Consider the following 19,210-nt stretch of genomic DNA (forward strand, 5'->3'; position numbering starts at 1 on the left):
CCCCCCACCCCCACCCACCCACCCCTCTCTCTCTCTCTCTCACACACACACACACACACACACACACACACTGCTCAAATGATCAAAATGGGACCCAGTGGGTGATCTGCCTGAGTGTGAGAAAAGTACCACTACTGCAAAATTGTTTTTGTCAAAGCACAGCACAAACCTGAGGCTGTAATAAACAGGTAAAAAACAACAACGAAAACACCCCTGCTGGCTCAATCAATTCATACCCCTTTCCCTTTCGATTCTATTTTGCTCTATTCACTTGTAAAGACATTGCTTAAAGTCTTTCTTTCTTTCTTTCTTTCTTTCTTTCTTTCTTTCTTTCTTTCTTTCTTTCTTTCTTTCTTTCACCTCTATAATTGTTTTATTACCCTTTCCTGTACCTGCAGAAAGTGCTTTTTTAACCTGTTTTTGGGGTGGGGTGGGGTGGGCGGGGTGGGCAGAGCTACAGCCATTTTTCTTTTTACAATTATTTTTATTCTCAGCGGACTTAATCGCATCTCTTCATTCCCCTCTCTATTAAACCGTTGATTATTACTTGTTACTGGATTATCAGTCTGATAAATAATATGTCAGGAGTTAGTTGAAGGTTTCTTGTAAACTGATTATTCTACTGCAACATTTTATCTCGTGTTTTTCCAGTGGTTATTATGTGTGTGCATGTGCTTTAAATATGCTCCTTGCTAAAATTAGCTAATAATGTGAACTACAAGGTGTTGGGGGGATTTAAAAACACAATTAGATGTATCTCTTACATGTAGCATTTTTATTTTTATTTTTTAAATGAAATGGAGTCAGATAACATATGACATTTGATTTGACTCCTTTTCATGTAAAACTTATGAAACTGGACTTCTGTCAATAATATAGGAGTAGTGTCTGAAATCTGTAATAACCCCCAATGTGTATTTTCCCTTTAGCTCAAAACATATTGCAGGCAGAACAGAAACAAAAAACTTAATGCATTCGCAGCTTAAAGGCCGTAACAGCACAAATATATATTTTTGGCTGTAGTTTGCCTTTTCCTATGCAGAGTAAACCCACTAAAATCAATGAACTTAAACTAGTCACATTTATTAATGTCAAACTAACTACTCAAAGTAAGGCTAGCATGAAATATTTATTTATTATTTATTAAATTTATATGCCGCCCTTCTTATGAAAATCTCAGGGCAGTTCACGAGATAAAAAGATACAGGATAAAATTACAAAAAATTAAATCAGAAAACAAAACAAAAAACAACAATTTTCCCTCCCACAAACACTATTTTTATTTATTAATAATGAACATCTTTTGGTATTCAAATTCACAGTTTGGGTCATGGTTAGGCACCAAATAATTCGACGTGAGGCATTATATCCCCAGCCTCCTTTACATTTTAATTGGGAGGGTCTAACCAACACTGTGGGTTAAACCACAGAGCCTAGGGCTTGCCGATCAGAAGGTTGGCGGTTCGAATCCCTGCGATGGGGTGAGCTCCCGTTGCTCAGTCCCAGCTCCTGCCAACCTAGCAGTTTGAAAGCATGTCAAAGTGCAAGTAGATAAATAGGTATCGCTCTAAGCGGGAAGGTAAACAGCATTTCCGTGCGCTGCTCTGGTTCGCCAGAAGCAGCTTTGACATGCTGGCCACATGACCCGGAAGCTGTACGCCGGCTCCCTCGGCCAATAATGTGAGATGAGCACCACAACCCCAGAGTCAGGGGTCCCTTTACCTTTACCTTTAACCAACACAAATGGCATTTCAATAAAACCCCTCTGTTAAACATAAAATAAAGGCACAACGTGACAGGGCTTGAAACATTACAGAACAGCTGAGCCTCTGATTTATTGATGTTAAAAACATCTCTTACTGTACAGGCATTCACTAACAACACCGCATGAGCCAACAGGCGCTGGTAATAGCCTGCAATTCCACATGGCTTTCAGAGTAGCAATCGGTGTACTATCTAGAGCAGAGGTTTTCAACCTTTCTGAGTCCACGGCTGCCTTGACCAACTCCATTCTTTCTGCAGCACCCCCGTGGGGCTCAGGAGCCCAGTTATGTCACCCCTTGCCTGCAGAGCCGGCAGCCTCTCACCCTTTTTCAAACACCCTCCCTTGTGGAGTGTTCCCTCAGCCTCTTCTCCTCTCCCCTCTCATTGGGAGTCCTCTGGGCTGCCGCTGCCCCTGATCTCTGAGCTGCCCTCCCTGCCCCAAAGAGAGGTGTCTCCTCCCACTGCCCCACAAGGGCCTAGGAAGCAGCCCCTGGCCAGCCCTAGAGGCACTATATGTCTGGGGAGCTTGCAGCCAGGGCTGCTGCAGCAGCAAACTGCTGCGCAAGCCTTTGGGAGGCAGAGACGTGAGAGGGCATCAGAGGAAGGGAGGGAAGGAAAGAGGGACAGAGACCAGTGTTGCCTGCAGAACCCCTGACGATCATTCCACTGAAGGGTGCCACGGCACACTGGTTGAAAACCACTGATCTAGGGGAAGAAGCATTCAAGGCTGAGAGAGAATATCTAGGACAGAAGCACAATTAGAGCACCTGGTGCCACAATTGCTATGCATTTATTTCACTAAGACTGATCATGCAGCAGACACGATCTTGTGGAGTCACAGGGCAAGAACCTCTGGATAAGTCAGGCAATGCCATTACTGGGATGATTAGGATTTAAAATGATGCAAGTGAACCTTTGCGAGACTTCGATGTCACGCTAGAAGCAAAATAAAGGTAAAGGTAAAGGGACCCCTGACCATTAGGTCCAGTTGTGACCGACTCTGGGGTTGCGCGCTCATCTCGCATTATTGGCTGAGGGAGCCGGCGTATAGCTCCCAGGTCATGTGGCCTGGGACAAAGCTGCTTCTGGCAAACCAGAGCAGCACATGGAAACACCGTTTACCTTCCCGCTATAGCGGTTCCTATTTATCTACTTGCACTTTGATGTGCTTTCGAACTGCTAGGTTGGCAGGAGCTGGGACCGAGCAACGGGAGCTCACCCCGTCACAGGGATTCGAACCGCCAACCTTCTGATCAGCAAGCCCTAGGCTCAGTGGTTTCGCCCACAGCGCCACCTGGGTCCCTAGAAGCAAAATAGAGGCATCCAAATATGCCCCCCCCCCAAATCAGCATCAAGTGATCAAAGGTTCCTTGGCTGATGTTGCAGGTGGGAGGTTGGCAGTGCAATACTAGGCTTATCTACTCAGAAGTAAGGCCACCTGAGATCAGTGGGTCTTCCTGCCAGGTAATTTGTAAGCTGCCCAGAGACCATTTGGTAACGGTTATAAACACAAGTAAGAAATGCCTAAGGGACGGAAGCCTGAATGTTTGAACCCTTCTCCTACAAATAAGCTTCCTGCAGGTAGAACAATAGCATGTCAAGGAGAAGAAGCACCTTGCCTTCCTCAGTGACAGCCTAGTTTTCAACCTGCTGTTTTCAACCTCACAGCAAACCAAGGGGAAAAAATGCAACCCCTTTGCCACGCTTACAGCTTAAAATGTTGTGGTCTAGGAAAAGTTTGACCTCTTGAGTCACCTGGTCATAAATAAGGGAGATCTTTAAAAAGCAAACCATGCTTTAATATAGCTATAACTACTGGTATTTTTTGCAAGAGCAAGTATTCTCTCCCTTACTGCCTGAGACCTTATAATCTAGCTCGGCATTTTCAAATGTTGCCATTGATTTGGGAAGTTGCATCCCTTTTTCTCCCAGAGGTTTTCAGTATCTAAAACATCTCCCTTCATCTGCCAACTTGGACCTTGGGATCTGCATGGGGAGGCCATTCTCAAGGTCCTGCTGATGGGACAGGGCCTTTTAGCTGAGATTCCTGCATTGCAGGGGGTTGGACTAGATGACCCTTGGGTCCCTTCCAACTCTAAGAGTCTATGATTCTCTGTGGCAGCACCCTATTTGTGGAACTTCCCCCTACTGGAAGTGCATCAGTCATCTTCAACATGGAGTTTTCATTGCCAGCTAAAGATGTACTTGTCTACCAAGGCGTTTTGCGTGGTGTTGGGGAGTAGTTGTTTGACATACTTGCCATAATCCTGTTCCTAGGAGTTTACATTCTTGGGCTTTTACATCATTTTTCTGGGTTTGCGAACTACATACATTTATTGCATTTATTTTTATGATGAATTGTGAATCACCCCATGATCTTTATCAGTGAAGGGTGGTTTATAAAGGGGGGCGGAATTACCAAAATAAATCTGATGCGGTTGAAAGCATCTGCAACTGTGCAAATTCCTAGGTTGTCCCCAAAATGAGATCAGCGCTTTGTGTTATGTTTTTTTCCACCTTCCAAAATGGTGGTGCTGTGCTCCTAATCACTAATATAACTGAAAAACGGGGGAAATGATTCACTCCTGAGTGATTTTTGCAAGGAAACAGGTTTGAGATGAGACTCGTGAATGACAGAATTAGCCTCGCTGTTCCCTAGTCGAAACAAAAAATAACAATTCCCCCCCTTCCTTCCAGTAGTACCTTAGAGACCAACTAAGTTTGTCATTGGTATGAGCTTTCGTGTGCCTGCACACTTCTTCAGATGTTCCCTAGTGTTGTCTCAGAAATCAGGGCAGAGAAGAGAACTATCCTTTAAACTCAAATGTCTATGAACTGGACAGCGCAGAGTGCTAATTTTAAAGTAGCTTTGTGCGGAGCAAAATGAAGATGTAAAATGTTTGGCTGTTCCTTGCAACCCCCGCCACTAAACACGTGAAAAACTCCGGTAGTTTCTAAAATGAGCCAACTGTTATGAAGTTTGTTGTTGAAATGCTTGACTAGCAGAGCTTTTTGTTATTGCCTATTCTATTATCTCCAGGAGGGCTTGCTTCCTTACTGTTGCATGTTAATTTCAACAGAGCTTTTAGGCTAATGACAGCACAAGTGTATTATTGTTCGGCCAAATACATCTGAACTTATTTCAACCTGTGGGTGAATGAGAGGGTGAATGAGTAGCTCTGTCTCACATGAACTGCGACCCTTAGTGACTGTGGGTGCTTCTAGGTAGGCATTCAGTGCGAAATGGGTGCCTGCTCATGCAGACAGTTTTTTTTTTACACTGTTCACACAAGGATGCCACCAACAAAATGCTAACCCTGTATTTATGTTGCTTTGTCTTATTTGATTTTTCCTCTTCCGTGGCAAATATGATGAGTAAAAACAACCCATTGTGCCTCTGCAGCGGCTGCTGGTATGGAAGCTTCTTAGCACTAACCACAGGATACGTAATAAAAATAAAAACAACATCCATAACATCCCCCCACCAAAAAAAAACAACGCCCCACATTTTAAAAGGACATAGGATGTCAATCAAATCAATCAAAGGCCTGGTTAAAAAGGAATATTTTTGCCTGGCGCCTAAAGGTGTATAATGAAGGTGCCAGGTGAGCTTCTCTGAGGAGAGCATTCCACAAATGGGGAGCCACCACAGAGGAGGCCTGTTCTCATGTTGCCACCCTCTAGACCTCTCGAGGAGGAGGCACACGAAGGAGGGCCTCAGAAGATGATCTCAGGGTCCGGGTAGGTTCATGTGGAAAGAGGCAGTCCCTGAGGAAATGTGTGATATATATGGAGGATATATGGAAGAGAATGGAAGAGAAGTGATTGAACCAGACAAGAGGGCTTTCTCGGTAGTTGCACCTGCCCTGTAGAACACCCTCCCATTAGATGTAAAGGAAATAAACAATTATCTGACTTTTAGAAGACATCTGAAGGCAGCCCTGTACAGTATAGGGAAGTTTTTAATGTTTGATGTCTTACTGCATATTAATTTGTTGGAAGCTTCCCAAAGTAGCTGGGGTAACCCAGTCAGATGGGCAACATAATAATAATAATAATAATAATAATAATAATAATAATAATAATAATAATAATATACGAAACAAAGAAACTCAGCCCTGACACATTCCATCAAGCTCCACCCCATGGTGTAGATGTCAAGTGGTGGTATAGCAGTGAATAACATGATTGAAGAAAATGGAGTATGTAGACACTCATGTCGATCACGAACAAAAAGAAACAGGATCTGCACAACCTATTGTAAGATAAGACCTTCGCCTGGAAGCACCCTATATACCGGTACTAAAGAGCTAACACAACACAACAAAGAGGTCGAGTGCATGTTCTGTGTGAACCCCATTTAACTATCTCCACTCAATTTGTGTCTTGACAGCCTCCGAGCGCTCCATCTGCCCCTCCTTGGACGAGGCTCCCCCCTTCTCGGTGCCCTTGAAACCCTATGCCTGGAGTAGCCTTGGGAATTCTGAGCTGAGACATTTGGTACAGAGCTACAGGCCCTGCCCAGGTCTGGAACGTAGCTCATCCCTTGGTCTCTTCTGCGAGAGGGGATCTGAGCCCGCTCTCTATGGATCGGAGCGCAGCTCAGCGCTGGGACTCTATGGTGACTTTGGCTCCCCTGGACTCTTTGAGCGGCCAGCAGCAGCCTCTGGGATCTACGTTGAAGCCCCGCCTGGACTCCAACAGGAGAAGAGTGCAAGTAGCATCAAATTGGAATCGGAGCTCCTCTGTCGCCCCCTGTTAATCAGCGCTGGTTCCTACAAGTGTGTCAAATGCAGCAAGGTATGGAACATACTCTATGACCCCCTTTGGTGGTCTTCCTCTGTTCCACCCTACTCCACTCAGCCAGCTTCGGGGGTGGTGGTTATTTAGGGGTGGAAAGGTCTGAAGGCTTGGTCAAGGTTGTTCAAGGAAGAGACAGGTCCCTCCTCATTGCTTAATTTAAGGATATGTGACTAGGAAGCTTGTATGGGGAAGGTGGAGCCATGGCATATTAATTGTTCAGATAGCTCTTACGAACATAAGTAGATTCTTGCCCACGAGCCCAACATCCTGGTTCCTACAGTGGCCAACTCAATGCCTCTCAGAAGCCCCCAAAGAAGACTTGACGGCAAAATCCCTCTTTCACTGTTGTTCCCCAGCAACTGATATTCAGAGCCCTCCTGTCTCTGATCCTATAGAATACAGTATACAACACATTGACCAATAGCCTTTTGCAGGTCCAGCTGGACTTCACAATTGTCCTTGTTTTGTAACATTTCTTTGCTTTTCTCACAATCTAAGCTGTTTGTAGCATTTCTAAATCATCAATCTAGACAATGAACAAAAATCCTGCTACATATGACACTACACACACACACCTAAAATCATAAACTGCATATGCAGTATCAGATAGATATGTTGATAGACAAAGCAGTATTAAATATTACAGCAGACTACTTGTCAATCAGCATTTCAGCTTGCAGTAACAATGGCACAACTAGGAAGTGGTGTAGCATGGGGAGGGGCGCTCAGGGGCAGTTTCCCCGGATGCAAAATTGTTAGGAGCGCAAAATTTCAGCACCCGGTGCTGCCTCAAAACAGCTGTGTGCTTTTGTCGCTGAGCTCCGTTGAAAAAGGCTTCTCCATGTGAACCAGGAAGTGACCTCTCTGGACAACGAAATTACAGTGGTACCTCTACTTACGAATTTAATGTGTTCTGAACGCACATTTGTAAGTAGAAAAAATTTGTAAGTCGAATCCCATAGTAATGCTTTGGGAGAAAAAATTCGTAAGTAGAAAAAATCCTATCTAAAAATTTGTAAGTAGAAAAAATCCTATCTAAACCACATCCAAGATGGCAGACGGAGCTCCATTCATAAGTAGAAACATTCGTAAGTAGAGGTACCACTGTACTCTTCTTTTCTTATTTCTGTGGCTGCGATCTCCTGGGTGACGCAGGCACTATCAGGCAGTTGAATGCGCATACATGCCTCATCCATTTCCCTCCTCGTGGCCCTGGGCACTCGCAACCCATGCTACACCACTGCAACTAGGTAATATGAGTTGCCCCTGCCCTTTAGACGGTAACATGCATTACCTCATTTGTTTCAAAATGTGGCCATCCAGCCGGGCTGTGGCTGTGATCCCTCTTGCTCATTCTGCTGACTGGGGCCATTGACACCTGCCCCACCCTATTGGCAACACTATCCAGTAATGTTATTTGGCTGAAGCTCCGTGGGGGAAACACTTTCCTAAACGGCTCTGATATCTCAGGTTCAGGACCTGCTGTGAGCTTCAGCCCTTCCTGAACCATAATTCTCTTTGTCTTCCCTGCTGCTTCTCAGGTCTTCTCCACTCCCCACGGCCTGGAGGTGCACGTTCGTCGTTCACACAGCGGCACCAGGCCCTTCGCTTGTGAAATGTGTGGCAAGACATTTGGCCACGCAGTTAGCCTGGAGCAGCACAAAGCTGTGCACTCACAGGTGAGAACCCGGGGGAAGGTGATGAGTGGTTGGAGAGGGCTCATCCACACGGTGGCTTAATGCGAAGAGTCAGCTTTCTGTACCTCTGTTAATTCACTGGTGTTCTCCTCCAAAGCACTGCCTCCTAACACTTTCCCCTCCTTCAGTCCAGATTTACTCATACCGGGGATACTCTGAAACAGAAAGGGTGCAAGGAAATCCAAAATTGAGGGAGGGGAAAGTGTGGGAAGGCAGTGATTGGAGGAGAACATCATACAGACAATGAAGAATTAATGGATGTACAGTAAACTCACTATCTACATCAGAGTTTCCCAAACAGCTGTTTTTGGACTACATTTCTCACCATCCTTGACCATTGGTTCTGCCGGCAAGGGATGATGGGCGTTGCAGTCTAAAAACAGCTGGAGACCCAAGTTTGGGGAACCCTGATCTACATTAAATGACTACATTAAATCTACAGTATAAATAGATTCATGGGACTAGCAGTCTCCTAGCCAGGAAAGGTGTGTGGGTGAGCATGCGGGGCTGATGGGGATTAATCCTGATTGCAATCCTGCAAACAACCTGAAAGGTGCTTACCAAAGAGACGAAACAGTGATATTTCATATGTTTTTGTTGCAACCTTCCCTGCCCTGCACAACCAACCCATATGCTTATTTATTTATTTATTGGGTTTTAATAAACAAGAATAATGTTATACAAGTAAGTATACCAAGTTTTCCCATGTCATTTGTAAATCACAAAAATAGCATAATAAATGTGGAGTAATATCTACAACAGATGGTTCATTATTAGTGATCAATGTATAAGTTCTTGGTTCATTAATTGGTTTAAACCAGGGGTCAGCAAACTTTTTCAGCCGTGGGCCGGTCCACTGTCCCTCAGACCTTGTGGGGGGGCGGACTATATTTTGAAAAAATATATGAACAAATTCCTATGCCCCACAAATAACCCAGAGATGCTTTTTAAATAGAAGGACCACATTCTACTCATGCAAAAACACCAGGCAGGCCCCACAAATAACCCAGAGATCCATTTTAAATAAAAGGACACATTCTACTCATGTAAAAACACGCTGATTCCCGAACCATCCACGGGCCGGATTTAGAAGGTGATTGGGCCACATCTGGCGCCCGGGCCTTAGTTTGGGGACCCCCGGGTTTAAACAATTAGGAAGGAAATAGGGGGAGGGGGAATGGTAAGTGGGGCGGGGCCAGGTGGTTATGCTTCTATTCTTCTACACCACTGTGGTGTAGTGGTTAAGAGCGGTGGACTCGTAATCTGGTGAACTGGGTTCGCTTCCCCGCTCCTCCACATGCAGCTGCTGGGTGACCTTGGGCTAGTCACACTTCTCTGAATTCTCTCAGCCCTACTCACCTCACAGAGTGTTTGTTGTGGGGGAGGAAGGGAAAGGAGAATGTTAACCGCTTTGAGACTCCTTAAGGGGAGTAAAAGGCGGGATATCAAGTCCAAACTCTTCTTCTTCTACTACTACTTAGTGTCTGTGTGGGGTTCTGTGTCAGCGCAAATTTGCCTTCTTAAAATTATTAGAGACCCTGGAACACAAAAGTGAAGTTTTGAGGGTTTTGCGATCAAGATTTGGAGAAGCGTTAATACCACTGCAATAAATCTAAGTAAATCTCTCTTCCCTCCCCGTTCCTGCCATGCATTAGAATTCTTGTCCCCAAACCCTTCCAAATTATGCACCCTTCAAAACCTTCACCCTTTCTTCAACACTGTTGAAGTGCTGGGGGGGGGGGACAGCAGATCTATACCATAAGTTTAAAGCATATCCAACACACATTTAAAGCGCATGACTAAAGAATCACAGGAACTGTAGTTTGTCAAAAGTTCTGGGAGGGGAATGATAAAAATACACCTGCCTGAAAACTCTAGGTGCTTTTTAAAATTGGAACTGGAAGGATGAACACTAAAGGCTTTTCATCACAAAATGTAACTCTTTCTGTAATACACATGTAAAACCTGTGGAGCAGAAGTATCACATGCAGATGTTCCCTGGTCCGATTCTTAGTATCTCCAGAGTGGTCCGGGGATGTCCCCTGTTTAAAAACCCATTTTCATGGTTCGGGGGGAAAATGACTTGATAAAACAGAACATTTCAATATCATGGCAGGTTTGAAGGAGGAGGCAACCTCAGGCATCCCCCATCCAATGCTGTCACTGTGGGATCTATATTTTGCGACAAGGCAAATGGCCAATCTGAATTAATTTGGACAATTCTGAGTTTTGTTTAGGCAAGAATACCCATAAATGTAATTGTTTTTCTTGTATATCTGCTTTCAGAACTTCGGGTTTTAATCTATACTTTGATAATTGTATTATTCCAACGTGTTTTTTCCTCGTGAATATTTTATATCATTTTATATAAGCCACTTATGTAAGCCCCTTTAAGCGGTACGTAAATCTTCTTAAACCAAAGAAAAAAAATTCAATTATCAGATAATTATTTTTTGAAAGCTGCTTCTATGTAAGTGGTTAGCTATGAATAGATATTCTAAATGCATTAAATGAAGAAGACGGCGCATCTGGATGAAGGTCCTGCTTTCTCTTGGCAGGAGCGCAGCTTTGATTGTAAGATCTGTGGTAAGAGCTTCAAGAGGTCCTCCACCTTGTCCACCCATCTTCTCATCCACTCAGACACCCGGCCTTATCCATGCCAGTATTGTGGGAAGAGATTTCACCAGAAATCTGACATGAAGAAGCACACTTTCATCCATACAGGTGAGAACCACTGCATCCCTCTTGGTTTCCCACAATGAATGAATGAATGAATGAATGAATGAATGAATGAATGAATGAATGAATGAAATCCCTCTCCCACCCCCTGCTGTTGGGATAAATGGACATCTTTATCCGCTGGTTTCCTCCAGAGTGACGCCGGGAAAGCAGGGTGGACTTGTTGACAGATTTATTTTTGTCTCTCCAAGGCACAAGTAGTTTTAGAAAGACAGACACTCAAGTTCTTCCTTTAAAGCATTTTTTTCCAACTTGAGGGCCACATTCCTTTCTAGGCAGCATTCTGAGGGCCACATGACAGGGGCAGAAAGAGCCGCTGGACAGAGCAATGCAGTGCTTCCCCCCCCCCAAAAAAATGTTTAGGGGTACTCTCATTTTCCTACTCATATTGAAATACTGCCCCTCAATGAGGCCAAACTTAGATTCACAAAATGTTTAGGGGTATGCGTACCCCTGCGTCGTCCCCCGAAAAAAAAACACTGGAGCAATGAATGTCAATTTCCCCTTTGTACAGTACTGTTGTTCCTACCCACACTCCTGAGGCAAGAAACAAGATGGCACCCTCCCCATTGCATGTGTATGGAAGTCAGCTGACCTCGCTACCAATTCCTGCCCCCCAGCATTTGCTGCCCAATGAGCGCATTTCATTCTGCCTAATGGTAGGGCCAGCAAGAAAATTTGGAGGATGCAGAGCCCAAAAGTCAGTCTTGATACTTGCTCTGGAGCTTTCTTGTGTATTATTGAGTTTTCCCAATCAAATTGTTTGAGGGCTATTTTCAGTGGTAGGCAAGGCACCATGATCTTGAGTTTCTGGGGAACATGGAAACAAAACAAAAACGCAAATTGAATAGCTTGAGGAAAACTGAGGAGAAAGACAATCAGAGCACACTGCAGACTTAAATGGAGCTTTTCTCAGTGGGTATGTCTTCTGACCCAGCAGCCTTCTGTATCCACTGAAGCGGGAGTAAATTACAAAGATAGTATCCCCCATATGAATAAAAAAGAGAAGGAGAGCTTGCATGAGATCTATAGAGTCAACCACCTGTTTCCTACAATGGCCAACCAGATGACTATGGCAGGCCCACAAGCAGGAGATGAGGGCAATAGGCCTCTCCTGCCATTTGCTGTTCGGCAACTGATATTCAGCTCCCCTCTATATCTGAACCTCCCTATGTGTAGAGACTTTAAAGGGGGATATATGGCAAACTTGAAGAGTCAGGAAGGGTGCAGGCTCTTCATGCTGGCTAGATTCAACGTGTTCCCCTCTATGGAGATAGAAGGAAGATATCTAGCTCTCCCAAAAGCCGAACGTTTATGTAAATGCGGGAAGAATGAACCAGATACATTGGACCACATTTTCTTTTCCTGCAATTATGGTATTAATGCGAGAAGGTGATTGCTGGGTGCTTTGCAGGTGGATGCATCGATCGCTGCATTACCAACTATTCAGGGGTTACTGTCGGACAATAATGATGGAGTTACTTTAGTGGTGGCTGAGTTTTTGTGCTCGGTTTATGCAGAGAGATTGGGCCACTGTGGAGAGGACCAGGGGATGCTAATTGAAAATTGATAAATCGTTTTAAAATATTAATTTAATTAATATGTATTTTATTTCATGAAGTCTATAACGTGAATGTTATATCCATAATTTTGTTCTGAAGCTCCTGAACTTGCCATGCCTAATAAAGGTTATTGATTGATTGATTGAACTGATATTCAGAGGCATGTTGCCTCAGTTATTGGATAATGCATAGCCATTATGGCTAGTGGACATTGAGAGCCTTATTCGCCATGAATATGCTTAATCCCTTTTTAAGACTGTCCAAGTTGGTCCAGCACTGCATCTTGTGGTGTAGCAAACTCTACTATTTAACAATTTAGCTCCATCAGATAATCCCCATTCCAGTACTTTTGAGAGAGGGAGAAAATGGTCTCTCTGCCCACCGTCTTCCCTGTCACTCACAATTTTTCTAAGCTAAAAACCCCCAAACCTGTTTCTCCTAGGGAAGTTGCTCCAGCCCCCTGATATTTTGGCTGCTCTTTTCAAGCTCTAAAATATCAGCTGTACATTATATTAAACGGGTGGTTGCACCATAGTTTTGTATAAAGGCATTGTGTAGGTGGTTCCATCCTATCCTAATGATCCCCAACATGGAATCCGCCTTTTTCACAGCAGTACCACACTGAACCGGCATTTTCATTCGGCCACGCACCACAAATGCAAGATCTCTTTTCATTCAGTGCCAGCTTAAATCCCATCAACGTATATGTGAAATAAGCATTTCTGCACGACTTCGCACTTGCTTAAATTACCATTTTTATGTCCGTTCACCCAGTTTTGAGAGAGTCTTTTGGTTCAATTTTTTTTATGTCATTATGTATGGCCCGGTGTGAAAAAATGCCACATATTACAACGTGGAAAATGCAATTCATGGTCATTGCTGTTGTGAGTTTCCATGTGCAATCTGAGTGCAAGAGTGTCACTGATATTGTCCATCTCCGCATTGCTAACTCCATTCTCCACCCATGTCTGCCTCATTTTTGTGAACTTTTATTGGTTTTTAGAAACCAGTGTGCTAGTCTACTCTCAGCATAATGCCACTTATTTGGAGCATGTGTCGATGGAAAACTAGATGCCCCTCAGCAAAACCTCGCAAGAACAAATGGCTGCACAATTATTTCCCCAGGAAGCGTGACCATTAACATTTCAGAGACAGGGAAGGAGGCAGTGAAAGAAAAAGGCCGTCTGTGGTTAGGACGAGGGCAGCGCCCGGATTTTTAAATCAGGTTCTTCCACTTTCCAAACATGCACACTGGCTTAGTGAGCAATGAGGGCCACTATCTGTGTGCATGTTTGGGAGAGGAAATTATTTGTGCAATTGGAAATCGAAACGAACAATCCAACTGCATCGAGACTGGGGCTACTGACATGCTCTTTTCATCTGAAGAGGAGGTGAGCAATGAAGAAAGAGCTGCTTAGGGGAAGAGGGTGGAAATCTTCTCCTGCAAAGGTTTTCAAGGGAACTCTGAGCAGTAGTTTGCCAAGGATGCTTTAGGGAAGGAAAGGATAGCTTCTGAGAGCTGAGATCCCCATTGAGCTGGCTGTTTAGGGGCTGCACCATCTCAACCCTGACATCATTGCCAAACCCAGAGTTACCTGAAAGGGTAATGTGAGGGCTCCCTTCTCTCATCCTTCCAGTTGTGCCTTGTCAGAGAGTGACTGGTACTTGTCCTAAACTAGGGTGATTAAAATTAGCACAAAACTTGACAAAGATCTTGAAAAGCTTGCCATATTTCAAAAAGTAAAAACCAGGGCAACCCCGAAAGTTGTTCAGCTTTTTTTAGACAAACCCCAAAGTTGTTGAGTTGAGGAGGTTTTTTTGGGTTGTTGTTGTTTTTACAAAAAGACAGTTTTCCTGCCTAGGATCCAGGACAAAGTGCTGCCTTTCAGAAATTCCCCCCAGATGTCCGCCTTTTGAAATCCCGGTAATGTCTGGATGTATGACAGCCCTATGCTATCCTTAGTATTTATTCCGAGTCACCCGCCCACATTGGATATCTGGGACTCTGGGAGTGAGATTTTCTATTGAACTTTTCAAGCTAGTTTGTTAACGGTGCTACGTTGTTGTAACTTTGTGCCCACCCTTTTGTAATCCGCAGGTGAGAAGCCCCACAAGTGCCAGGTGTGTGGCAAAGCCTTCAGCCAGAGTTCCAATCTCATCACCCATAGCCGGAAGCACACGGGCTTCAAGCCCTTTGGCTGCGATCTGTGTGGCAAAGGCTTCCAGAGAAAAGTGGATTTGCGGAGGCACCGAGAGACGCAACATGGTCTGAAATGAGAGCCATGCAGAATCTTGGCAGGGAGGGGGAGGGAACCCGGGGAACCCCCAAAACACTATGTCAACAGACTTTTTCCTCCTCCCTTGGTGGGCTGCCCTTTTCCTGCCCCCGCCTCTCTTGTCTGGCCACTTCCTGCCATGTTCTCACCAAACAGGAAGTCAGAGCAGACTGGCCAGCATTTTGTAGAACTTCACCCGGAAGGTCTTGGAATGAAAATGGAACACCAAGGCTGAAGGAAAGTGGGGTGAAGTCTTTTCGCCCCCTCTGTGTCTCTTCCTTTAAAATTAAACACTGGAAAAATAACATGCACACCCCACCGCCTTAAAACCCCCCAAAGTCTTTGTATACATAAGCTACTGGTGCCTATGAACCAGAAAGTCCTTTAAAAAATGAATTTCCCAGCTAACCCTTGATTTCCTGAAAGTTATTTTTTATCTGGGAAATCTAAACTACCTGAGTTTACATGGTCAACACACTGAGCAGCTTGACAAAGGAGAGAGAGTGACTGTATTTAATTTTCCACCGTTCAACAACTTGTGACTGGTTTTCATCGATTATTTGGACCTGGGACCTCAAGGCCCTGCCTTTTCCAGAGTTTATAGAGCTCCTATTAGGCAGCTTCCTAGGATTGCTCCCAGCTAACTGGTCTTAGGCTCCAAATTTAGGAGTATTGGATTGTGGCCCAATACATTTTTCCAACTGAAGGAAAGAGCCCCTTGGCTACTTCAGCTAACCTTGCCTAGTCTGGTTGAGAATGCCTGAACAAGTTGGAGGTCAGCATTTAGATGTTGTGCAGAGTCCGGCATTCCCCACATGCTCCACGCTGTGTTTCACCAAGATGTCATCTCCAAATTTTAGTCTTCATTGCACACCCAGGCCAAGTGTTAATCTCCGGTAGCTCCCTTCATGCCGGGGATTTGCAACTTTTAGGACAACACAATGCTCCTATCCAAGAATTTCAGTCTACCTACTTTATGTCCTGGTTTTTTTGTGGTGCATGTATGGCTTTGCCTTTGCACCTGTTTGGAAGAGCCAATAAGAAAGAGCCTTATTATTAAAAATTGTTCATTTGCCCTTGAGTTGAAGAGGGCAGAAATAAGGGATGAGGACAGATTTTTGCTTTTAAATACATTGGCATTCTGTGATTAGATAACCAGTAGGTGAGAAATAGCTGAGGAGCTCCTGTTACTCTGGACTGAATATTTAGGTTATATGCTCTCAGATGGTCTCAAGCCTGGAAGGACCCATAAATTAGTATCGGTTTGTTATAGTATGAATTTGCCTTAACTAATCCTGTGCATACCTCATTGTGGGCAGGGGTGGGGGAAGAATCTGTTTTTACTTTATAGATAGTATTGTAAATGCCTTTATTTAGATTTTACAGTGTGTCTTATGTTCATTGATGCATATTTATTGGAATAATGTTTTAAATTAATAAAGTCCCGAGGATCCCCAGAAGCAGTATTTATTTCAACAGGACGTATTAACCAAACCAGAGGTGCTATTCTAGATGAACTTACTTGGAAATCGGGTCCACAAATCAATGGACTTATTTTCCCCAATGGTGTCGGAATTACAGCAAATCAGTTAACAAAGCTTGCTATAAGATCAGGCAAAAAACAAGAGAGAACACTGAAGCCGGGAGGAAGACAGACAAAGCGCAAATCGGCCAAAAAGGTGTCACTTTAAGGCCACACTTTGACAGGCATATTCATGTCAAATCAGTGCCAGAGTTGGAGTCCTATCAGCCTGTGCACCCTATATATACAGAAACCAAGATAGTGCCAAACAGTACAAAGGTATGGACAGCTGCACTGCAAAACGATCTGATTCCCCCACAGCGGTGCCCTCCTCCTCGACAATGCAGACATTGCCTGGACAGGAGTTTATATTGCACATGATACAAAAAATAATAATAATCAGCCAGAGCGGCCTGGACTGAGCAGGATCGCAGATAAGCAGATTCTTTTTCTAGGGTGCAACCCGATACGTACCTATTCAGAAGCAAGTCCCGTTGGCTTCAGTAGGGGCTTACTCTCTGGTAAATTGGTGTAGGGTTGCAGTCTTTTGATCTCCTCCGCAAGCTGTGCCCATGTAACCTGCGTGGCAATTATACAGGCTTAGAGAGCACGCGAAGGAAGCTATTTCAGCATATTACCAGGATGAGACACATTTTTTGAGAATGAGAAAAGAGAAGAAGAAGAGTTTGGATTTGATATCCTGCTTTATCATTACCCGAAGGAGTCTCTAAGCGGCTAACATTCTCTTTTCCTTCCTCCTCCACAACAAACACTCTGTGAGGCGAGGGGGGCTGAAAGACTTCAGAGAAGTGTGACTAGCCCAAGGTCACTCAGCAGCTGCATGTAGAGGAGCGGAGACGCGAACCCGGTTTCCCAGATTAGGAGCCTACCGCTCTTAATCACTACACCACACTGGCTCATAAAGAAGTACAAGGTTCAGAGAAGGGCTGGGTTTACACCCACACTTTTGACTTTCTTTGGCTTAGCATGTGGAAAGCTCAGAGAAATGAATGCTGAGTTGTTTATGACTGGGGGTGATCACTGATCACACCTAAGAGGAGGTGGCCAAGTCCAGGGATGCAGAACTGTGGCACCCAGATTTAGCTGGAATATAATCATCCCTGGCCTTTGGCACTGCTGACCGGGACAGATGGGAACTGCAGTCCAATAATATCTGATTGCCCATCTGCAGTGTAGCCCATCTCATTCCTAACAGACCCTCCAGGCGTTTATTTTTATTTTTGTTTTGTTTTTTAAAAAAGATGAATAATTAGCAATTCTGGATTTAGTGTAATAAATCCATTTAACTAGGAGAGTCTGAATAGTCCCACCTTGCTCGTTCAAGACACAGTTCATTTTTTTATAATAGATCAGGGCTTCCCAAACTTTGCTCTCTAGCTTTTTTCCTATCATCCTTGACCACTGGTTCTGCTAGCTAGGGATGATGGGAGTTGTAGTCCAAAAAAAGCCAAGTTTGAGAAACCCTGTGATAGATTGCCAAGGTATCAGGCTAGGAGTGCTGAAATGGGGTTCTGTTAACCTGGGATAGCCAGGAGATCATGTGTGAAGTAGTAACCAGGGGACTGCGCAACATCAGGTGCTAAGTAGACCAACTGACAAAGATCGGTATCAAGACAGTTCCCGCCTTCAGACTTGCAATCCAAAAGACATGGCACATGAGAGGAAAAGAAAGCCCAGGCAGGCATCACTTCTAGTTCTGTAATACCGGTAATAAAGTTATACAGCTTTGTCAAAAAAAAAAAAAATGCCTGGGAGTTCTGTGGGAGATGTAACATTTCAATGTGCCCCGCTTGTGGAAAGCTAGCCTGTCAGGGATCTAAGTCTAGCCTGCCCTCTAGTCCCCCATGACAGGTTAGTGCAAATAAGTTTTTCTGAGGTGAAATAGTCAATCATAACCTCCCTAGGCATTCTGAAACAGCACACTTTCAGGAGGGCCATACCGTAAGGTTCCTCTAAACATGGGGCTTGGTCCTCAAAGCGTTGTCTACACATAACTCCTGCCTCCAGGTCTTGGAGCACTACACTCAGGAAATCCACAAAACCAGCACAGGTTTTCAGCATTTGTGGGGCAGTACAGATAGTCAACGCAAAGGAGAATGCAACAAAATCCTATTCAAACCTGCTCCTTTCTTGATCTAATTCTGCACTTCCAGTTGTGTTGTGCCTAAGGCACTAAATGACATGGTTCTCCTTTTGAGAACTATGGCCGCCTTGTTCTGTAGGGGCTTGGGATGAAAAGTGGTGTTCACATTATTACTGATTTTAAAATTGTTTAAATAAAGGCCCTTATCTACATGACAGCCTCCAGTTGTCTGCAAGCTCTGGCTACATGATTTGTCAGAATGTTACACACTCCTAAAGGAAAAGTTTATGGATTTAGGATGGACAAATCTGTCAATTTTCCAGTTCTCATTTTTGCAGTCTCAAGTTCGGGTCTCCAGCTATCTGCACAAGTCTGCCTTTTGATAGAGATTTCATCAGCATTTAAAAACACATTTATCTCAATAGACACATTTTTATACAATTCTGCCTGATAAGACACAGGTTTTTTTTGCAAGCAATTTCCCCAAATAGAATGCATTGTATATAGCATTTTCATGAATATATGCATTTCAATACACAGTTTCCCCTATCATATATATACACTTTATTGGGTTGGAAAACTGCATCAGAAAATTCAGTGCAGCTGTCAAAGAGTAGTTGTGTTTTGGCACATATAGTGTTTAGAAAAGTTTGAAATAGGTTTGCATTAAAATCCTAACCACACCAAATCCCTAGTGTGGATTCAGGCCAACACTCCCCTTGTGCTCCCCCAATATTAAAGTC

General features: G+C 44.1%; 1 protein-coding gene across 1 annotated transcript in view; it reads left to right on the plus strand.

Moving 5' to 3' along the window:
* GFI1 (growth factor independent 1 transcriptional repressor) overlaps nucleotides 1-17,008 on the plus strand; it is a 30,572-nt gene extending 13,564 nt beyond the window's left edge. Inside the window, exons 4-7 of the mRNA XM_035123772.2 lie at nucleotides 6,158-6,564; nucleotides 8,109-8,246; nucleotides 10,823-10,988; nucleotides 14,664-17,008. Coding sequence (XP_034979663.1) covers nucleotides 6,158-6,564; nucleotides 8,109-8,246; nucleotides 10,823-10,988; nucleotides 14,664-14,842 — 890 coding nt within the window. The 3' untranslated portion in view covers nucleotides 14,843-17,008. The remainder of the gene's footprint in view (nucleotides 1-6,157; nucleotides 6,565-8,108; nucleotides 8,247-10,822; nucleotides 10,989-14,663) is intronic.
* Nucleotides 17,009-19,210: the final 2,202 nt, after the last annotated feature.

This window comes from Zootoca vivipara, chromosome 7, assembly GCF_963506605.1.
Source record: "Zootoca vivipara chromosome 7, rZooViv1.1, whole genome shotgun sequence".
Classification (NCBI taxonomy): Eukaryota; Metazoa; Chordata; class Lepidosauria; order Squamata; family Lacertidae; genus Zootoca; species Zootoca vivipara.